General features: G+C 37.3%; 1 protein-coding gene across 5 annotated transcripts in view; it reads right to left on the reverse strand.

Moving 5' to 3' along the window:
• Positions 1-1,418: 1,418 nt before the first annotated feature.
• The window catches only part of ANKS1B (ankyrin repeat and sterile alpha motif domain containing 1B), a 407,202-nt gene continuing 390,235 nt past the window's right edge, over positions 1,419-18,385 (reverse strand). For 3 of the 5 annotated variants that reach the window (XM_085223680.1, XM_085223692.1, XM_085223662.1), the window contains 4 exons: positions 17,165-17,251; positions 12,427-12,564; positions 4,515-4,682; positions 1,419-3,347 (listed from right to left, as the gene is read on the reverse strand). In XM_085223680.1, coding sequence (XP_085079806.1) covers positions 3,237-3,347; positions 4,515-4,682; positions 12,427-12,564; positions 17,165-17,251 — 504 coding nt within the window. In that variant the 3' untranslated portion in view covers positions 1,419-3,236. The remainder of the gene's footprint in view (positions 3,348-4,514; positions 4,683-12,426; positions 12,565-17,164; positions 17,252-18,385) is intronic. The other 2 variants (XM_085223686.1, XM_085223671.1) reach the window with 1 other exon arrangement.

The following is an 18,385-nucleotide window of genomic DNA, read 5'->3' on the forward strand; positions in this document are numbered from 1 at the left end:
GCAACATCTCCTTCAGAAAATCTTCCAGTTCCATAATACAATATCCCCCTTGTTTTCCCAGAAGTTCCTCCTGTCCCCAGAATCTTTTTCCTTTGTATTTTAGAGACCTCATTGCTAATGATGAAAATCCTTTGTCACTCACACTTACCTTACTTTGACTCCAGTTTCTTTATCATCTCATATCAAGTGCAATCTACCTCCTCTCATCTTCAGCAGTACTCCACTCTCCCAGTGAAGGCAGTTGTTGCAATTAACTCCTGTTTTCATGACAGCCAAATGTTCCAGTTTCTTCATGTACTCCCCTTGACTGCCTTTCTTCCCTCTTTTCTTGAGTAGTGAACAAGAAAAGCAATCTTCCTCGCTTTCTGATCTTTTGGAGGTGTCTGGCTTTTTCTCTGCCTTCACTTTTAAGATTGACTATTGTTTTCTCACTTCCTATAAAATTTCAGCATTCTACTTAAAAAAAGAAACTGGCTGTTCATCTTCACCAAAATGGACTAAAGATCAAGTAGTAACTACTTTGGGCTAGTGCAGATTTGTGTTCTATATTCAAAGAAGTCTCTATGGATCTGAAGAAAGGAACACTAACATTATCCCATGCTATAGAGGACACCCAATGGATTTGCCTCCAGTGGGTTTATGCTAGGATCAGCCAGTGCAGGAGATGTTTCCTTCTAAAATCCCAGGTTTCTACAAATACAGAAGCACTGTATGCCTGCAAACTCTTACCTGTTCTTCCACTATCAATGTCTGTCTGCTATGAGGGTCCAGCTGTGCACTGACTTGCTGCATCCCCAAACTTTCCTCTTCACACTCATTCCCTGCACTACCAGTCTTCCATCAGTCTTTCTAGCCTCCCTCAGTCACTTTTGCCCCTTATCCTTGCTCCCAATCAATTCCAGCTGCTCACTGTTGCCACCTGACCTCTTTGCCATCCCTTTGATGAATCTGGATCAAATTTATCCTGCAAGTTGCCAGTCCCTCCTATTGCTTCAATTTGTCTGATTGGAGTTGTGCTACACCTCTTGCCTCATCCTTAAATTTTTGGGGTCACTCAGCTGCATTAGCAACACCCCAGTTTATAGCCTGAAAACTGGCCACTTTTGTACTTCTGGAGCCTGAAGCGAGCCCGTTTTAGTGCAACTCCCTGTGCAGTTCTTTAGAGCACGCGATTAAATACAGAAAGTCAGCAGTTGAGTAGTGCACTGAAGGGCCATTTAATTAAGGCCTTTAAAGTATTTACCATCTGCAAGCAAAATCTTTATTCTAAAACAAAACTGTCCCCGCAGCGATGCCTGTGTTTGTGTGGGATAAGCTCCAAGCTCAGTGAAATTGGGGAAACGGAGGGCTGTTTGATGGCTGGGACCAAGCCCCTTTTGTTTCCTTCGGCAATGATAAAGTGACGCACAAAGCACAGGGACTGTACAACTTCATTTTATTTTGTGTGCTTTTATAGGATATAAATAAATGACAAAATTACAAAATTTATAACTGGAAGCCCAAGCATATTTACATAAGTTTTGTTGCAGTGAGGCTACTATTTACTGTTCTCCTATACAGTTTTCCTTTTGGTACCATATTTTTGTGTTAGTTTTTGACTGTCAGTTGACTACGTACATATCAACAGTGAAGAGGCAAAATATGTACAAGGAACTATTTTGTTCAAGTAAATTGAATACTGTATTAAAATTATGTCATCACTCAGCGCTATGATTATGTTTAACTAAACCATATACAATTATCAGGTTTAAACCAAGTTCCATTTTCAATTTTGGAATTCACCAACTGATGAGTCAAACTGAAAACCTCAGCTGGATATGAAATAATAATTAAAAAAACGCTAAGACAACCACACAATTTATCAATATCTCTATAATGAACTTCAAAATGATTCACAATTTGACTTGATAGAACAATATACGTTAAAATGCCATTTTTCTCCTATAGTGATATTTGTACTGTTATAATTTCAGTTCTACATAAATATACATCATGGTATTATACAAATACTCCACAGACATTAAAAAAATTAAAACACTTTAAAGAAAATGTAAGTAAATATTATTTAATCAAATATTAAGCAAATGCTTAACTCGTTTGTTCCATGAAAACAATTTTATTACTTTGGAATTTTTTTCTTTTTCTTACTATTTTTATTTAGAAAATGTTTCGTGGTAGAATTTTATCAACATTCTTCTAAACAAGCTTTCTGTGGCAGAAATCTTGATAGCAAAATCCAGAGTTTTGAGGTTTTTTTTTTTTTTTTTTTTTTAGAACCACTGAGATTATTTTAAAAAATACGAATAGAATTCATGGCTATAGCAATGTCAAACTGCATAAAGTGTATGTAAGTGGAGTAGAATGGTAGAATGACCATTCCACTTCCATTTCAGACTGGTGACATGGAACATCCAGTGCACTGATGCTACAACTTCTATAATTTTCATAATGCTGCAATAGCAATGGTTTAATTAACCTTAAAATAAACAACATTTGTCATAATTAATCTGGCTTCCTTTCCATAAATACTCTCATGTTTTCCTATAGTACTTCTCTTTCATAAAAATATCTAATAAATGTTTTCTGTGCGTTATTAATACCTTTCTTCTAACCATTCATAAAACTCTGATCCTTTGTTACAGTTCAAGAGGTTCCTGTTCTGCAGAGGATCAAAGGACACCAATGATTACATATAAAACCAGCGCACACAGAAATCAGGGTACCTAATTTCTCGTCACTTTAATGAGTTCTTTATTCAACACAGCAAATATTAATGAATTCAGTGGTTTCACAAATACTCTATTTATTAATTCTGGTTTATATTTCAATTAAAAACTGCCAAGATTTAAATAAAAAACCAATCAAATATCCTACTCGTAGGCAGCATTAGTGTTAGTTTAGAGACCTTTTGTTTTTTAAAAAGTAGAATTCTAAAATAAGAAGTCAAAGAAAGCACTGTGGCAGAGTCACAAGGGAGAACTGCGTGAAAAATAAGGTTTCTCACTCCTCTTGTGGACTGTAATTTTAAAAGTCTTCGTATAGTGTCATTCTTCTGTCAGTGCTGCAGAAAGAAGAACATCACCAGAAATGACTATCAGCCTTTTTTGTTAGTTACAAGGCCACGCATACAGTGCAGTCTTCCTCTCTGCTGGGTTGAAACTTTGCCATAAAGGAAAGGCTGTGCTGTGACTGCTTGGAGTGCAAGGCACAACAAGGAATAGGGGGACAGTTTTGTATCAGAAAATGGTAGTTTCATACTTGGTATTAATGCCTCTTTTGGCTTCTTGTCCGGGTTCAACAATCCATGGTAGATTCGCAAGAGTCTTTTGTTCAGACGGATCTATCTGCTTTAAAACAAATGCAAATATACAGACGGGTTACCATCTCTGCACACAGCATTTCTAGCTGATGATATTTCTTTCAAAAAAATAGAACACAGAGCAAACCCTTTATCAACAAAGTCCTCTTCTAATGCCTTAAGCATGCCAGTGCAAGGGTCTACATTCCCATCTACCTACCGATGGTTGCCCTCTTTTTACTGTTCAGATCAGAGCTGTGTCTATCCCCAAGCTATAGAGCATCAAAGCCTGTTACACTATGTTTAAAGCAAGACTTGATGCTGCAGAGTCCTTTTAATACTGAGACAGATGATGGCATCAGAAAATGTTCTTTCTTACAAGTCTATGGATGAAGAATCTATAGCGATGTACTCAAAACTGTACGGTTAAAAGCACGCTTTCATGTGTATATATCCCTTCCACTCATCCTAGAATTAACTATCACAGAGGATGGTTCTCCCTTTATATCCAGGGAATATGATACAGCACACACTCAGATCACACCATCTCTGTACTCTCGCTTGATTTAAAATAAGTTTCATAATTTTTGGAAAGTTATACCATAAAAGAGTGCTTCTCTGTCAGCTATGCCCTCTAAGATGGCACCTTAAGTAGACGTAATAGGGAGGCTCCGATTACCCAGGGTTCTTAGGAATGTGAGATTCCAAAGATGTTAAGAAGGTGTATTGAAACACAGTTCTGAAACAGGTTCTGAAATCTAGTTCTGCTGAGCATCATAAATAAATAAATGAATAAGGTAAGAAAAGAAGTTGCTTGTTGTGGCAAAAATATCATTGTAAATTGATTCGGATTTGTAATTTGATTAGGTGTAATCAAATGGCAATCGTACCTAAATCAAACAGAATTTGTGCACTATTGGTATGCACATGCAGTGACATAAGTGATGCCAGATTAATTTCTTGACACAAAAAACTCCATGGAACCGAACAGCTTTGGATGTATGCATTGGCTGTGATCCTTAGCACTAGTCAAGTGACTTCTTAAATTGAGGAAACACAAAATGAATGATAGTTCCAAATGGCTGACTGTGATACAGTGACACAACCTAGTAGGGCTGTGCTGGGTAGAGGTGACACAGCTTCAACATGCGTATCAACTCTTACTGTATAGCTGAATGTTGTTGTTTTTTTGCATGCACCACTCCATTCTACTTACCACTGACTTCCGAATACTAACACGTGGTTTTGGAATAGGTTTGGAGGGTTTATTTTCAAAGCTCTCGGGGAGGGTTGAAGAATGGCCCCCTTTTCGTGCTTGTAGTGCAAGCTGATAGGCCACCTCAAATGCTTGTCCTAGTGTGAGAATGATTTCGTAAGCTAAATTCTGGAACAAAACAAAAACATTTAAAATTGGGATTAGGCAGAGTTGCTGTTAGATAAAGGAAGTGTTAGTACTGTCTGCAGAATGGATTTGTAATGAAAGTAATTAAAAACACACTGATAATAACTTCCTAAGTCTCTGCAATATTTACATCAGTCAGTTGATTTCTAATTAATTAAGGACAATCTAAATGTAATTTACTGTAGTGAAAACAACAGCTTTTCAAATCTTTGAAAACATTGTCTCACTAGACATGAAAAAAGAGTTGTGTGGGTGGGTGTCACCTCTTAGAACAAGTGTATTCATTCCTGACTCCTTCCCAGCTCTTCTTGCTTCCAAGATCCTAGCCAATGGCCACTACTGCACGTATCTGACATTCCACCTCACTCCATTTCAGACCTCCCGTGCTGGCCTCTCCTCTGCCTCTAGGGCAGGCAGCCCAACTTACACCATGCAGTGCCATCACCAGGGAGCATGGGAAAAGGAGAGTGCTCCAGATCTGCTGTGACACTCCCCAGAGGACAAGACGCACGTGTCGAAGGTGCAGATGCAGATGCAGTGCACCGCGTATGCGTTAAGTGCTACGCTTGCAATGTGTGCTTCAAAGGCAGAGGCAACCTTACAGTTTTGTTTTCCAGAAGTAAAACTGTTTGAGCTTAAACTGGAATGTCAGCTTAAGCCTGGGGAGTTAGCATGTATTACCAAAGAGGTCAGGTTCTTAAGAGCAAGATCAGCTGTACCTAGAATACTTTAAATGCTTAGAGAATATGTGGAAGAAAACCTGTTGAAAGGTTTAATAAAGCATGAATGAGGAACTGGGGGATCAGTACAAATGCTTTTTTCCAGTAAAGTTTTACATCAGCTGAAAGCAGCTGCGAGTTTCAAATTTGACCATAATCGAAATTGCAAGTGAAAGCCTATGGCAATTTTTTCAGGCTTGTGGGTTTGTTTTGGTGTATTTAATTCTAGGCTCCTACAAGCTTTCCAACAACATTTTGGACCCCTGCAGAGCAAACACCAGCCTGCAGGCTTTCCTCCTCGTGTCCTGCAGTCTCCTTACCATAAGTCATGCATCTTAGATGTAATTCAGGAATTACTCTCTCCTTCCTGATCCTCTGTAGCTGGATGCAATTCTGCATTACTTTAAAACTAGGTGAGCCCTTAAAACTCCCACAGGCTTTTAATGTTATTTCAAATGTATTAATTTTAAATGAGGTGCATTTTTAGCTAGTCGAGGCTAACTGTTGAGTTTCTAATAAGGCAGAAAGCAGTGCAAAACACAGACACACACTATCTGCCCTTCAGTGTTTAAATACACCTAATGGGCTAAGCATTTTATTTCATGCCTTATACTACAGTTTCACTGCAGTCATTAAGAAGTTTCATCCCTTTGTTATCACAGCTTTATACTAAGAACATGTAGGCTAAGTTCAGCCTATTTAGCTCATTATAAGAGCTTCTTATAATATAGGGTGCCAACCCTGGTCTTTGTTGGGTCAAAGGGAAAACAATTATAATCCTCCACCGGAGTATCCTCTCAGCTGTGATGACTGCATTAACAGCAACAAAAGTTTTCCAAAGTTTCAGAACTTCCCAAATAAGAACCTCTGTGTTATCTGGTGGCAGCAGTCTCCAAATTGTCTCACTTTTAATTTAAGGGAACCGGTCTGGACTGAGAAAGATTGAGAATACAGTTTTCCAGTGAAGTCAGAAATGAAAGGCTAAAAAGACCATAATAAAGCACTCTGCTTTTTAGCAGATCACTAGTTATGGAATTAAGACCAGCTGTGTATAATTGTTAAAAATGCACAGAATAATATTATTTGAAATGGACTGCACATATTAGCAGGACAAGGATATTATTCTAAAGACACCTTAATCTGCTGTCAAGACAGTAAGATAGTGTACTGTATCATCATGGGATTATCTACACTGGATACTATCACTGATAAAGGAATACACTGACAGTATGTAATGAGGGCTTGGAGAACAAGTGGACAGTAATACTATGGGAGTGAGAGAGTGCACAACCCAGGGAAGTATGTGCAAAGATCCTTTGGAGACAGCATGTAAAGTCCTGAGAATAGAGTGGAGAAAAGCAGAGCGTTTGCCATGCACAGGCTATCTAGTTTGGGTCCTAGATCCTGTGAGAAATCATTGTGATTTGTTTTCTTGAGTAGAGTGTAAAGTTAAAAAATAGCCCTTCCTGGAGCATGTGAAAATCTAACTGTTTCAATGGTTAATATATATATATGAAATACTTAAAATATAACAGAACATTTACTGCTTTGTTCAATGTTCTAAACATAAATTGAATCATTGTGTATAAATGTCATACATTGTGTACTGTGATTGAACCTTGAAGAAGTGATGCGTACACTTCAGTTGGAGGCCTTGGAGGGCTTTGTCCCTTTTAAAAAAACAAAACAAAACAAAACTAACACAACATCTGCTGAATCATATTTAGAAAAAAAAAAAAAAAAAACCAAGGCTAAATAAATTTGGTTTGAGGAATTTCTCATCTGTAGTACAGTGAGAGGAATATGAAAGTCAGAGTTTTTACATATTCTTGGATGGGCTGCTACTGGAGAGAAAAGAGCAGGAATTCTCTGGTGATGCAGGAGGAAGATAAAAACCACAAAAACCATACTGGAAAGCCTTCTGATGGAATGAGACTTCTTTTTTTACACATGACATAAAATGAAGCAAAAACAAGATGTTTAGAACAAGGTTATAGACCCCGTGGTCATTATGTGAGACATTGACCCTTACAGCATCCCAATAAGCTCCTTGGAAAGGAGGTAAAGTTTTTAGGACCACTGGGACTCTGAGTTCTGCTACAGTCACGTTCCATGTGTATCTTGACAGAGAAGGAAGGTGAGTAAGCTAATGCCTTTAAGCAACAATTTTTGTGATATGAAAAACTGAGATCAATTGCCTTGTTTGCAACATAATGTGTTCATTCAGCTCCTTAGTTCAAGTCTGAGTCGGTATTCTTCGACTGCTTTAATTCAGCCATCCAATTACAATGGCTAATTGCTTTGTTACTGTTGGACTTATTTTCTTTACTGCACAAGCTGCATTGTTTCTTCACTGTGTTTTCATGCTTCTATAAAGCTATATGGAGGCTTCAGGACTATTTTGAGAATGAGAGCAAGATCGTTAATTTCTGTCTTTTGATCTACAAAAGCTTAAAATGTCACTTGCAAAGGATTATTATAACTTTTTTTTTTTTTTTTTTGAGAAGCTAACGTTTTGATTTTTTTAGAAAAACATTTTGGATATAGAGAAGATTTGATGGGTTTCTGCTTTCAGGTAATGATCTTTTTTTCCTTTTAAGATCACAGTTAAATCTGATCTTTAGACTGAATTTACTGAAGTGTCTTTTGGCATCTCACAGATAATTGGTGAGAGCTACCCACCACATTTTCTGTGTAGAATGTCAATTAGGACACCTCTGCAAGGTGCTGAACTTAAAAATCTCAGCTGGCAAAATCAAACAGAACACAGTATACGGAATCTTAAATTGAAAAATCTGAAAAATTCCAACTCTGTTCAAAATTTCCATCCCCTGAGATGAAATCATTTGCCCAATTCTTCGTCGTCACAGAGTTTTCAAGGCCAGATGTTAAGGATCCCTACTACAGAAATCTGACAATAAGAGTAGGTTACTTATTAACAACTGGGGTTCTTTGAGGTCAAGAACTGTCATACACATACATTTACATTGTTGATTATTCATATGCTTTACCTTCTAAACCAGAAAACATTTACGTTTTGGGACAGCTAGAAAGGACGTGCATTTGTCCGCACCCTAACACATCAGTCTTTGTTCAATCAAGGGGAAGAAGGCTCAACTTGCCAAGGGTGGTACAAAGAGATGAACATGGCTGGAATTTGCTTCTAACAGCTGTGGTCTACATGCAGCTTTCATGAACAGACACTCCTGCAACTCAAATTCTTGAATCCTTCTCATCCTGGATTTAAAGTGATGGTCAGTAGCATACTCTTCTGAATTCATCCTTCTCTTCTAACATGGCGCAAAGAGATATTTTGTATGCAACATGGCCATGGAAACAGGCCTTCCAAATGTGACCTTGAGGCTGTTGCAAAAGCCATCCATGTAGACTAGCCCAACAGGGGAGACTCATTTGCTCATGAGCTGAAAGCTCCTGGTGCCTGAGTGCTCCATCTCAAGAAGGTTGTGAGGATAAATTAAAATGGCTTCCCACATTCTGCCTAATATGCCCTGAGAGAGTACAGTCTGGGCATGCTGTCTTTGGGTACTGCAAAGAAAAAAAGTTTTCAGTTCTTAAGGTGTGCAGATACCGTACTGATTGTATCTGGATGGTCACGAGAACAGAGAACAGCTTCGAAAAAAAAATTTCAGTCCCCAAATCCACCGGAAGAAGGCTATAAGCAGAATTTTGAGGCCTGAAACCATGTGTTTTTCATCGCTGCTGAATATGCGTACTAGCAGTTTCCAATGCTTACCCAGATTAAGTCTGCACAATGAACGACAGAAGACTACAGAGAAGGGAAGTTTGGGGTTTCACAGAACCCCCGTCTATCCTAAGTAGTTCATGTAGCTACTCTATGAACTAGAGCAGCTGTTGTGCCAGTTTATGCTGATTGCCTTCTTTTCATCAGTGTGTTGGATAGTGAAGGAATGTCTGACTGAAATTAATTTGGATGTCTCCCATACGTGAAAGGACTTTGGTGTAGGAACTATTATCATGGTTTATTTTTTCAAAGGGAATACTTCATTGGTGGTTTTGGGTCTGCTTTATGCAAGTGGATGTGTGAAGTGAGTTTCAAATATTGATCAATAAATCTTCTACTCCCAAACCTTGTCCTCTTCAAAATATCTTAAGCATCTGATGTCACTCCCAATTTTCAAACATTGTAACTCTGAGTAGAGAAGTTGAGTCACTTCTAAATACTAAGCATCAGTGATACTTGTATTGACATGCTGTTAAACTGAAACACTTTCCTATTTGCAAAAAAAAAAAAAAAGTTTTTTCCAGTTTCCTGAACTACGGGACCTAATTTTCATCTCAGGGCATATATTATACATATGTATATATGTATATGTATGTATATATATATACAATATATATACATTATTGCCTGTTATTAGGGGCCTGCTTTGAAGGGGGGCTGGACTCAATGATCTCTGGAGGTCCCTTCCAACCCCTACAATTCTGTGATTCTGTGATTATATTACCATATCATATAAGATTTAAGATGCTTCTTTTTTACACTTTAATGTGGATTTTACCATTTTGAACTTTATTTTTCTTATTATGATTGGACTTCTATCCCTTGAAAAATGAAGAGGACTGTTTCTATTAGCAAACTGGAAGACCAGGCTCCTTTGTAAGTGCTAGACTTAAATTGAATTTACTTTATGCTTATGTTGCAAATATCTAGATTTTTTTTTTTTTCATGGAGCTTGTTCTTCCATCAGTAATATCAGATTCTGAGAAATAAAACAGCACCAAAAAAAAAAAAAAAAAAAAAAAAAGAATATTTGAGTAAGTAATACCCCACTGAGGATTACGTAGCATATGAAAAATAATACAGACAGTAAAGTTTCTTAAATTAGCCATTTATAGTGGTTGGGGTATTAAACACTCCTCCTAAAGTATGGGAAGTGAGCAAAATGTTAGAATTATTGCTGGATCACTATGCGTTCCTAGCTGAGTAGGGAGAAGATGAATTTTATCTGATAAACCTGGCTGTGTGTTTTTGCTTGAACATTAGGCCTATAAACGAAAATGCATTACTTTGAAACTGTTAAGAAGTGTTTAAATGGATTGGTAGAAATAAAAATGTCACTCAGTTTACTCTCAGTTGATTCACTTATCACTAATATAATGTAACATTTTGTTGACAATAGTTTGCCTATTTTTAATACCATTTAAAATCTTTTTCTATTCCACATGGGCACTAAAATGTCAGTAGAGAAGTTAAACAACAAAAGTATTGAACATAAAGGTTAATATTCCTTTTAACCTACTTTCCTTCAAGCTATTATTTAGTTTCTCTGCAATGCTGACTACTTTCCCAGTCACAAATAAAATGCCTCTGTTCAGACATCTCTGTCTTTACAAATTTAATTTATGTAACCATGTTTTGAGAATTCACAGACATTATTAAAATCTTCTTTTTCTTGAGTAATTTTTAATTTATATAACAATTGTACGGAATTTTAAATTTCTCTTGTGCTTAGATGAAATGGCATTAGGTGAGTATTCCACAGACATTTTGGATGTTAAGCCTTCTTGGTCCTAAAACTTAGAGCTATTATTTTATTTCACCAAATTTAGCTGGAAACAATAAAACTGATCAATTGATACATGTTCATAATTCTTTTGAGACACCAGTAGGCTTTGCATCATTATTTGAGAAGCATAAATGTGGGAAGAACTCAGTCCACCAAATTAGAAGAGCTGTAAGAACTTCCATTGAAATGAGTCTTGAGACTTACTTCAAAGTAAATGCAATCTGTTTGCAACAAAAAGGAGAAGGTGCTGATAATATAATTTTTCCCTTACCTTCATCATTTGCTAAGCTAAATTTCCCACTGCAATGACAGAGAAATGAAGACAACAGAGGGACCATCTAGACTATTACTACGGTCTGACGATGGTTACAGGGGTGCCCCTTTCCACACGAACATAAAAAGCACAGTGCTCTGCACAGCTCTGTTATCACAGATGTTTCAAATTTATGAGATTCAGTATTGCAGCCAAATATTGCAAGGACCTCTTGAGATACGTAGTTAGCTGTCTGTGTGGTCTCTTCTTCTTCAAAGCTATAAATGTTTCAGTTCTCAGTTTAGAGTATGTTCTCTATATATTTGCAGAGAATTTTCAGTTCTCCACTTTATTCAGTAAAACACCAATAGGTTTAAGAAATACTTAGAAAAAAAAATGTTTGAGTTATCAGGACTGATCCAGCTAAACAGTGAAACACAAAAGCCCATGGAGCAGCTAAGAAACCCAAAGAGATTGCCTGCTGATCTGTCCAAAAAACAATCCGTATCAATTTCATGAATGTGGGATGAGCCCAAAGGCCTCCACAGGAAGACTCCAACACTCTCACTTCTTGTTGGTTGGTTTGGGACAGACTCATGAGCGTAGCAGCCAAACAGCTGGATGTCACCACACTAGTCTTTCCTCAATTTTGCAGGCACCAGAACACAGTCCAAAAGACAAACTTAATTTGAGGTAGCTCTTGAGCCTATCTCTCAGCAGGACTGAACACTCTATATAATGCACATTGGTCCAGTTCTGATTTATCTGCTATGTGATGCGATTTCAGAGTGGATGGCCAGAAGTGCTTTTTATGAACTTCTTGGAAGACTACAGCTTAGATTAGATGTCTCTTGTCAAGACACACTTGTAAATGTGTTTCAAAAATTCATACACGATACTATATTAAAATATTTTTTTCTTGAATAATTTTTAAGTTCCTCTTTCACTACTCACTAACATTTCAGTTCAGCAGCTGTGATGACACAAGTGAATTGTTTCAGATGGGAAATGAGATAATATCAAGTAAAATATTTGTTTTTCTCTGAAACTGTTCCTTCATTTATCTTATATTTGATCAGTAGATTCATTTGGTAAATGAACAATACCTTCTATTAATCACCATATGCCTTCTTTAAAAATAGAATAAAAGAACTGTAACTGCAAAACTACAAAGCACTACTAAATAAATATCTCTATTAACTGACCACATCAAATGCAGTAAATACATGGCAGTAGTGGTGATTGGTCTTCAAGTCTTTAGTGATGTACGCAAATGTAGAAAGGTCTTCAGGGTCTTGTGCAGCACAGGAAATGTTACGGATTTCATGTTCAGCAATAATATTCTGTTGAAAAAAAATATTTTCAATCAATTTAGGAATTCCATGTTAAAGAGCTGCAAAAGGCATGTTTTTAGATACACTTTCATGTTCATCTCCTGTGTTCAGGTATTTCAGTTTCTGAATAAAAGGGATTTAATATATCACATGTGAGTTTCTTACACAATTCATTGCAATTTTGACCCTCTCCTGCAATATCTAAAATTGCCAATAAGACAGTAGAAGACAATTGCACCCTGGAGTTTTCCCTATGATTCTATTTGGGTTTTCTACAGTTTATGCAGTTTATCTTGTGATACATCTTTCCTGGCATACAGCTGTAAATACAATTTCAAAGCACTACGCAGGCATCCTCTGATGCTGCTGTTTTCTGCCTAAAGGTCACTATATCCCACTGCTTCAGGCTGCTGATGGACTGGAGCTGGTGAAACCCAACAGGCCCAATATCCAGTTTTTTGCACATGATGTTTGACAACATTCAACTATACTCTTTCAAAAAAAAAAAAAGAAACAAAACATCCATCATCATTTATAATTAATTAAAATCCTGAGCTCTCGAAAAGGTTTTTCTTAGTAAAAAAGTAACTACAAACAGGTCTGGCAACATTTCTCCACTTGGTGACAACAGCATCCTGTAAGAGAGAGAGAAATATTAAACTGTTCATGCACTGAGCAACACTACTTGCAACAGCCAATGTAAAAGCTATAGCATACTACTGAGATAGATGTGGGGTACATTTCTCTGATGAAATAAATGAACAAAAAAAAAGCTGCCTAAAGCTTTGAAGAAAATTATGAATTGTCATTACATAAGTTACTGATATGTGACTACTGTGCTCAGGCCAAAGGAACCATGAAACTAGAGAAGATACTACACAATGGCTTATGATTAGGCCTTGCATCAGCAATGCACACATTTCAAATGATTTATTTAACAGAAGAATGACTCATTGAACAGAAATCTCCTCAGAGGTTTGTTTGTATGATTTTCTGAATTGTGTCCCTCCTGACTGTAGCAATGGCTTTTCCATAAAAAAATAAAAACAACAAAGAAAAAGAACAAGCCTGCTGCAGTATGACATCTCCACTGCACTAAGAACACATGACATCTGTAGTGCCACAGTCCTTCACAGCTCTACACTTTGCAGTTGCCTTAGTGGCATCTGTTCAAGTTAAAACAACCTCTGAGCATCTCTGTTTTTCCCTCATCCCTGTCTTTTCCTTCCCACCCTCTCTCCTCCCCCTCTTTTTTTTTTTTTTTTTAAGAATGGGAAACATATGCAACTAAGTCACTTAGAATTCTTTGCCGTATCCTCTTTCATTTGCTCTCCCCCTTGTATGTAGGTGTCAAGTTTTCTAAAAGACAAATTAATATATGTAATTAAAGAAATAACAGCTTGAGGAAAAAAAAATCTTAATAAAAAGTATCCCAAATTCCAAATTACAGAAGAAAACACGATAAGAAGAATGTTACTGAAGACATGATATAATCCTCTTAATCTTACACTGTTGCAACATACTTGATTATTTCTGTTTAATGCATTATTCATTAAAGTTACAGAAACAGTACTTATGTTTCAATATATGCCAATTTATAATGACACGTATAATCTCTGCTTAATGACTACTGGCTTTTTATGTTACTTTTATTTCCTTTGTTCTCAAATTGGTAACTTTTACCCTCAGGAAAGATTTTGGGGAGAATGACAATTCTAACAAAACCAGGCATTTAGATATCTACAGATAGAGCTGTGATATACTCTCATTGATGTTGTAGCGTCAACATTGTAGGTTAAAAAGCAGAAAGAATTAAACCTTGAAAGGTCTTTAAATCATTTTTATGCCAAATCATGAGCCACTAAGTAACCACCTGAAGTTATATGCTGTGTGAAAAGAGATCTGCTATGCTGCAACTTTTCCTAGGTCACTTGAGATTGGGATAGGGCTTTGTGTTTTAGAGCTTATTTTAGTGTTTAATTTTAAACCAAGTGAAGTTTGGAAACACACTCATTTTAACTTTGTTTTGAATAAAATAAGGTGTGTCTGAAATAAATCTCGCGGACGGAAGTTAGCAGTGAAATAGGTTTTCCCCTAACTTCTACAGGATTATCCTCTCTGACTTTCTTTCAAAATTAGACATATTTTCAATGCATGCATTTGCTGTTTCCTAGGGTCAGAACTCCAGCAGACCAAAAGTCTTAGTCACTAGAAATTATAAAGTTATAAAGTTATTATAAAGTTATCAGTTTGCTGTGCTTGGTATGATCTTCTCTTTACTGAGAATGTAAAATTGTTGTTCTAAAAATTATCTCTCAGTTTGTCAAAAGCAATCTCCAGAGCTTCAGAAAAAGCAGGGAAGGTGAAAGTCAGTTCTGCTTCTGCCAAGGCAATACCATTGAGATACCAAGCTTTGATTAGCAGCCTTCTCTTTACTTGCCTACTTTGTGTTAGACAATTCTCCTCACAGAAATTATCCAGCAGTTAGGGTTAGCTGTGATCCATGAGAAATTTCTCAAAGCCTGCTTTGTCTATGCAGCAATTTCTCTCTGGCCTCACTTGCAAAGAAATGGTGTCATGTCGAAGTGGTGTCATGCCAAACTTCAAGGTGCCACTGAAATAGCTTTAGTGGAATGAGGTCAGAGCCTCTTTGTTACCTGAAGCTTTGCCTGCTTTAACTCAGGATACAGATTCTCAGCTTGGAGGAATAAAGTAAAAGGATGAGCAGCAATGAAAGCTGAGTTTTCAAGCACATAAATGCCGGCTATTTTTGTCATTTAAAAGTATGCATTTATTGCCAAGTGGTGCCCAGCTCTGCCAACTATAATCTTGCACAGAAGCAGTACAAGTCGGAAAAGGGTCTCACCTTGGTGCTAATCTGTTTTGGGTCTCGAAGGAATTGAGTACAGCACACTGTGGACAAGGCTGATAACAATGCTCCTGGGAGGGCTGCAGGCTATTACCTGGTTTTTACAGAAGGGAAAGGCAGTGCAGATTTTGAACGGAAGAGAAAGCATTCTACCACTTTGAGAAAACACACAGGACTGTGGCGTTATTTATCTCGATCAACTACAACTGTTACACTACTAGGCATAAGTTCCAGTGGGATTGGTCTAGAGCCACCTAATACTCTTTGCCCAAATTCTTTCAAGTTTCCATCTTACATAAGAATAGATGCACTGTGCAAAGAAGTACTGGAGGCTCCTTTTGTTCTCCTGATCTAGTTTTTTTTAAACCTAAAGACACTGAAGTTACATCTCTTACGCTATAGAGAAGATTTTAGTGCTGAAAACAGCTTTATCCAAGTTGGAACTAATAGTATTACAATGTCCTGATTTATGTCCAGCACATCAGAGAACATAAAGGAAATGAAGGCTGCAGAAGCTCCATTTTGACTTAATGGAAGAAAAAAGAGTTGACAGGAATCCCTGGCCTCTCTGCACTGGCAAATACTTTAGACTTGACATAATATGTATTTCAGCTTTATTTCGTGCCATCTTCTAGCCCTGGCAGTGCTACTGTATCAGAAGATCACAAATCTACTTTCATTCTTTCACTTAAAACCTTCCACTTTAAAAACTGCCTGTTTTGTCAGGTTTGAAGGATACTGGGTTAGATGTATGGTGTGGTCTGAATGCACAGCAACACAAAGCAGTTACACACATTATTAACTTGATGGGGTAGTCGAGTTGTCTGAGTTTTCATATTGCTTGGTGCATTTTAGTCACATAACAGAAAAAAAAAATTATATTCACATGCAAGCATCACTGTGGTCTGCATTTTCTTGCTGTCTTAGACGAGAGAAGAGAAATCCATACATTATTTTACTCCTTTTTACAAGGAGCATTTTACATTTTACAAGGATTTTACATTTTACTTCGGCTAAGCAATAACTCATTGACTCATTGTTCTATCCATCACCGAATTCTCCAATCTCTCAATTTCTGTCTTATAAATAAATTTAAAAACAAAAAAAAAGCTGGATCTATTTTGAAATGTAAGACACAAAGCACAGAGGCCTTGCCGGGCCACATAGGAAAATGAACACAATATGGAATAACAACTGTTATGAAGCTGCAGCAGTTCAGGGGGTCAGATGGGAAGTACCAGGAAAATAGTTGTTGGAGAGGCACTGACATTTGGAAAGCATACCCAAGGCTCACTGGGTATGCTTTCTTATAATGGCTGGTCCTGGATAAAACCTTTGGTTATTGATACGTCTTCATATTTTTATTTTTTACCAAAAACTACATTGAAGAAAAAACATACATATTTTCTGCATGTTTAAGGAATTGCACGGGGAAGAATATGGTAAAGGATTTTGCGGAGGCCCTTTGCCAAATGTCTGTTGTCATGAGTTTGCCTTTTAATGTCAGGCTGGACACAATGTTCTCCAACTGAGCCATTAAAGGTGCTTCACTCAACCTCCAGACAGAGCTTCTGGAGAGTGACAGTAAGATTACATCAATTGCAGAGAGAAGAGAAAAAAAGAAAGGAAGCATACAGTGCAAATCTGTCCCCTTTATGGCCCGGTGCTCTAACAGAGCCAACCTCATAAGTATTCCTATCTGAGAGGAAGAAAAAGCTGATATTCAGTGATTGCACATACCTTATTTGTTGCATCAATAAATTTGACTCCTTTGTATGAGACAGACAGGACAATGGTTGGCACTTTCTTCATTTGTTCCGTAGACTTCTGGAACAAAAATGAAGATGCTGTTGGAGTTGTAATGCACTGAAAAAACAGCATTCTTTCTCTTCTTCTTCCAACAAAATGCTTCAGTTAAACAAAAGGTACTTATTCAAATATTTGTCTTTTTCTTGAGCTGACTGATCTTTGGGCTTTTGAAATAGCTGCCTTGTAGTTATAAAACTAAAAAGAGCCCTGCAGTTTGTAGCACGGATGATAAAATCTCTCCTTTTTCCCAGAGTGATACGAAGAGAATGGCATTTGCCATACATAAAGTGACCGGTCAGGTAATCAGGGATTTCCTAAAATACACACGTTTAAAACATCCATCTGATGTGCCCCATTCACCCCCGCCTCTCTTCTCCTCCTCCTGACCTTCCTTTAGTTGGAAAAACGGACAGTACATTTTGTGGAACTACTTCTTTGCTGCAATTAGTTGTTACTTACGAATATTTCACTCTCTCTCACTTTCTTGCAGCTATATTTGTGACATGAGATATGCCTGCAGCCCTCCAGGCCTGCCAGTCAACTTGTCAGCCCGATGCTGAATCTTGTAAAGCCTAACCAACCGCACTTCCTCCAACGTGGTTGTTATTGCAGTTGGCTTTACACATGAATTAACACAAAGGCTTATTCTGCATTCCCTCAGTGGCCAGGTTCTTTTACCTACAGTTCATGTCTTTGTATTAAGCTATTTTTCTTCCACGCGTGCCTTCAACATGAGGCACACAGCTAAGATATTTCCTGGCAAACAGATTGGGCATATATTTGGAATAGACTTAAATTCTCTGCAGAAAACCTCTTGATTAGTTTATGAATTAAGTTTTCTGAAGAAAGAAAAGGAAAAACAAACATCACGTAGTTTAGATATGGTCTGAATTCTTTTAAGGTGAAAACAGTTATCGAGAGGACTATTCTATACAAAGCTACTACAGATAAAAAATGTACACAAAGTTCAGCAAATGCTCACCCATGGTAATGTCTACAAATGATCATAGAAAGCAAGCAGACATTTTCTTGAGAGGAAAACCTAAGTTCAGATAATTAAACATGAAGAAATATGAAGAAATATCAGCACACAGAATGAGGGTGCAACCACGTTGAAAGGTCTAGAACTGCCATCCTAAAAGTTTACAAGAG

This window comes from Meleagris gallopavo, chromosome 1 (assembly GCF_905368555.1).
Source record: "Meleagris gallopavo chromosome 1, MGAL_WU_HG_1.1, whole genome shotgun sequence".
Classification (NCBI taxonomy): Eukaryota; Metazoa; Chordata; class Aves; order Galliformes; family Phasianidae; genus Meleagris; species Meleagris gallopavo.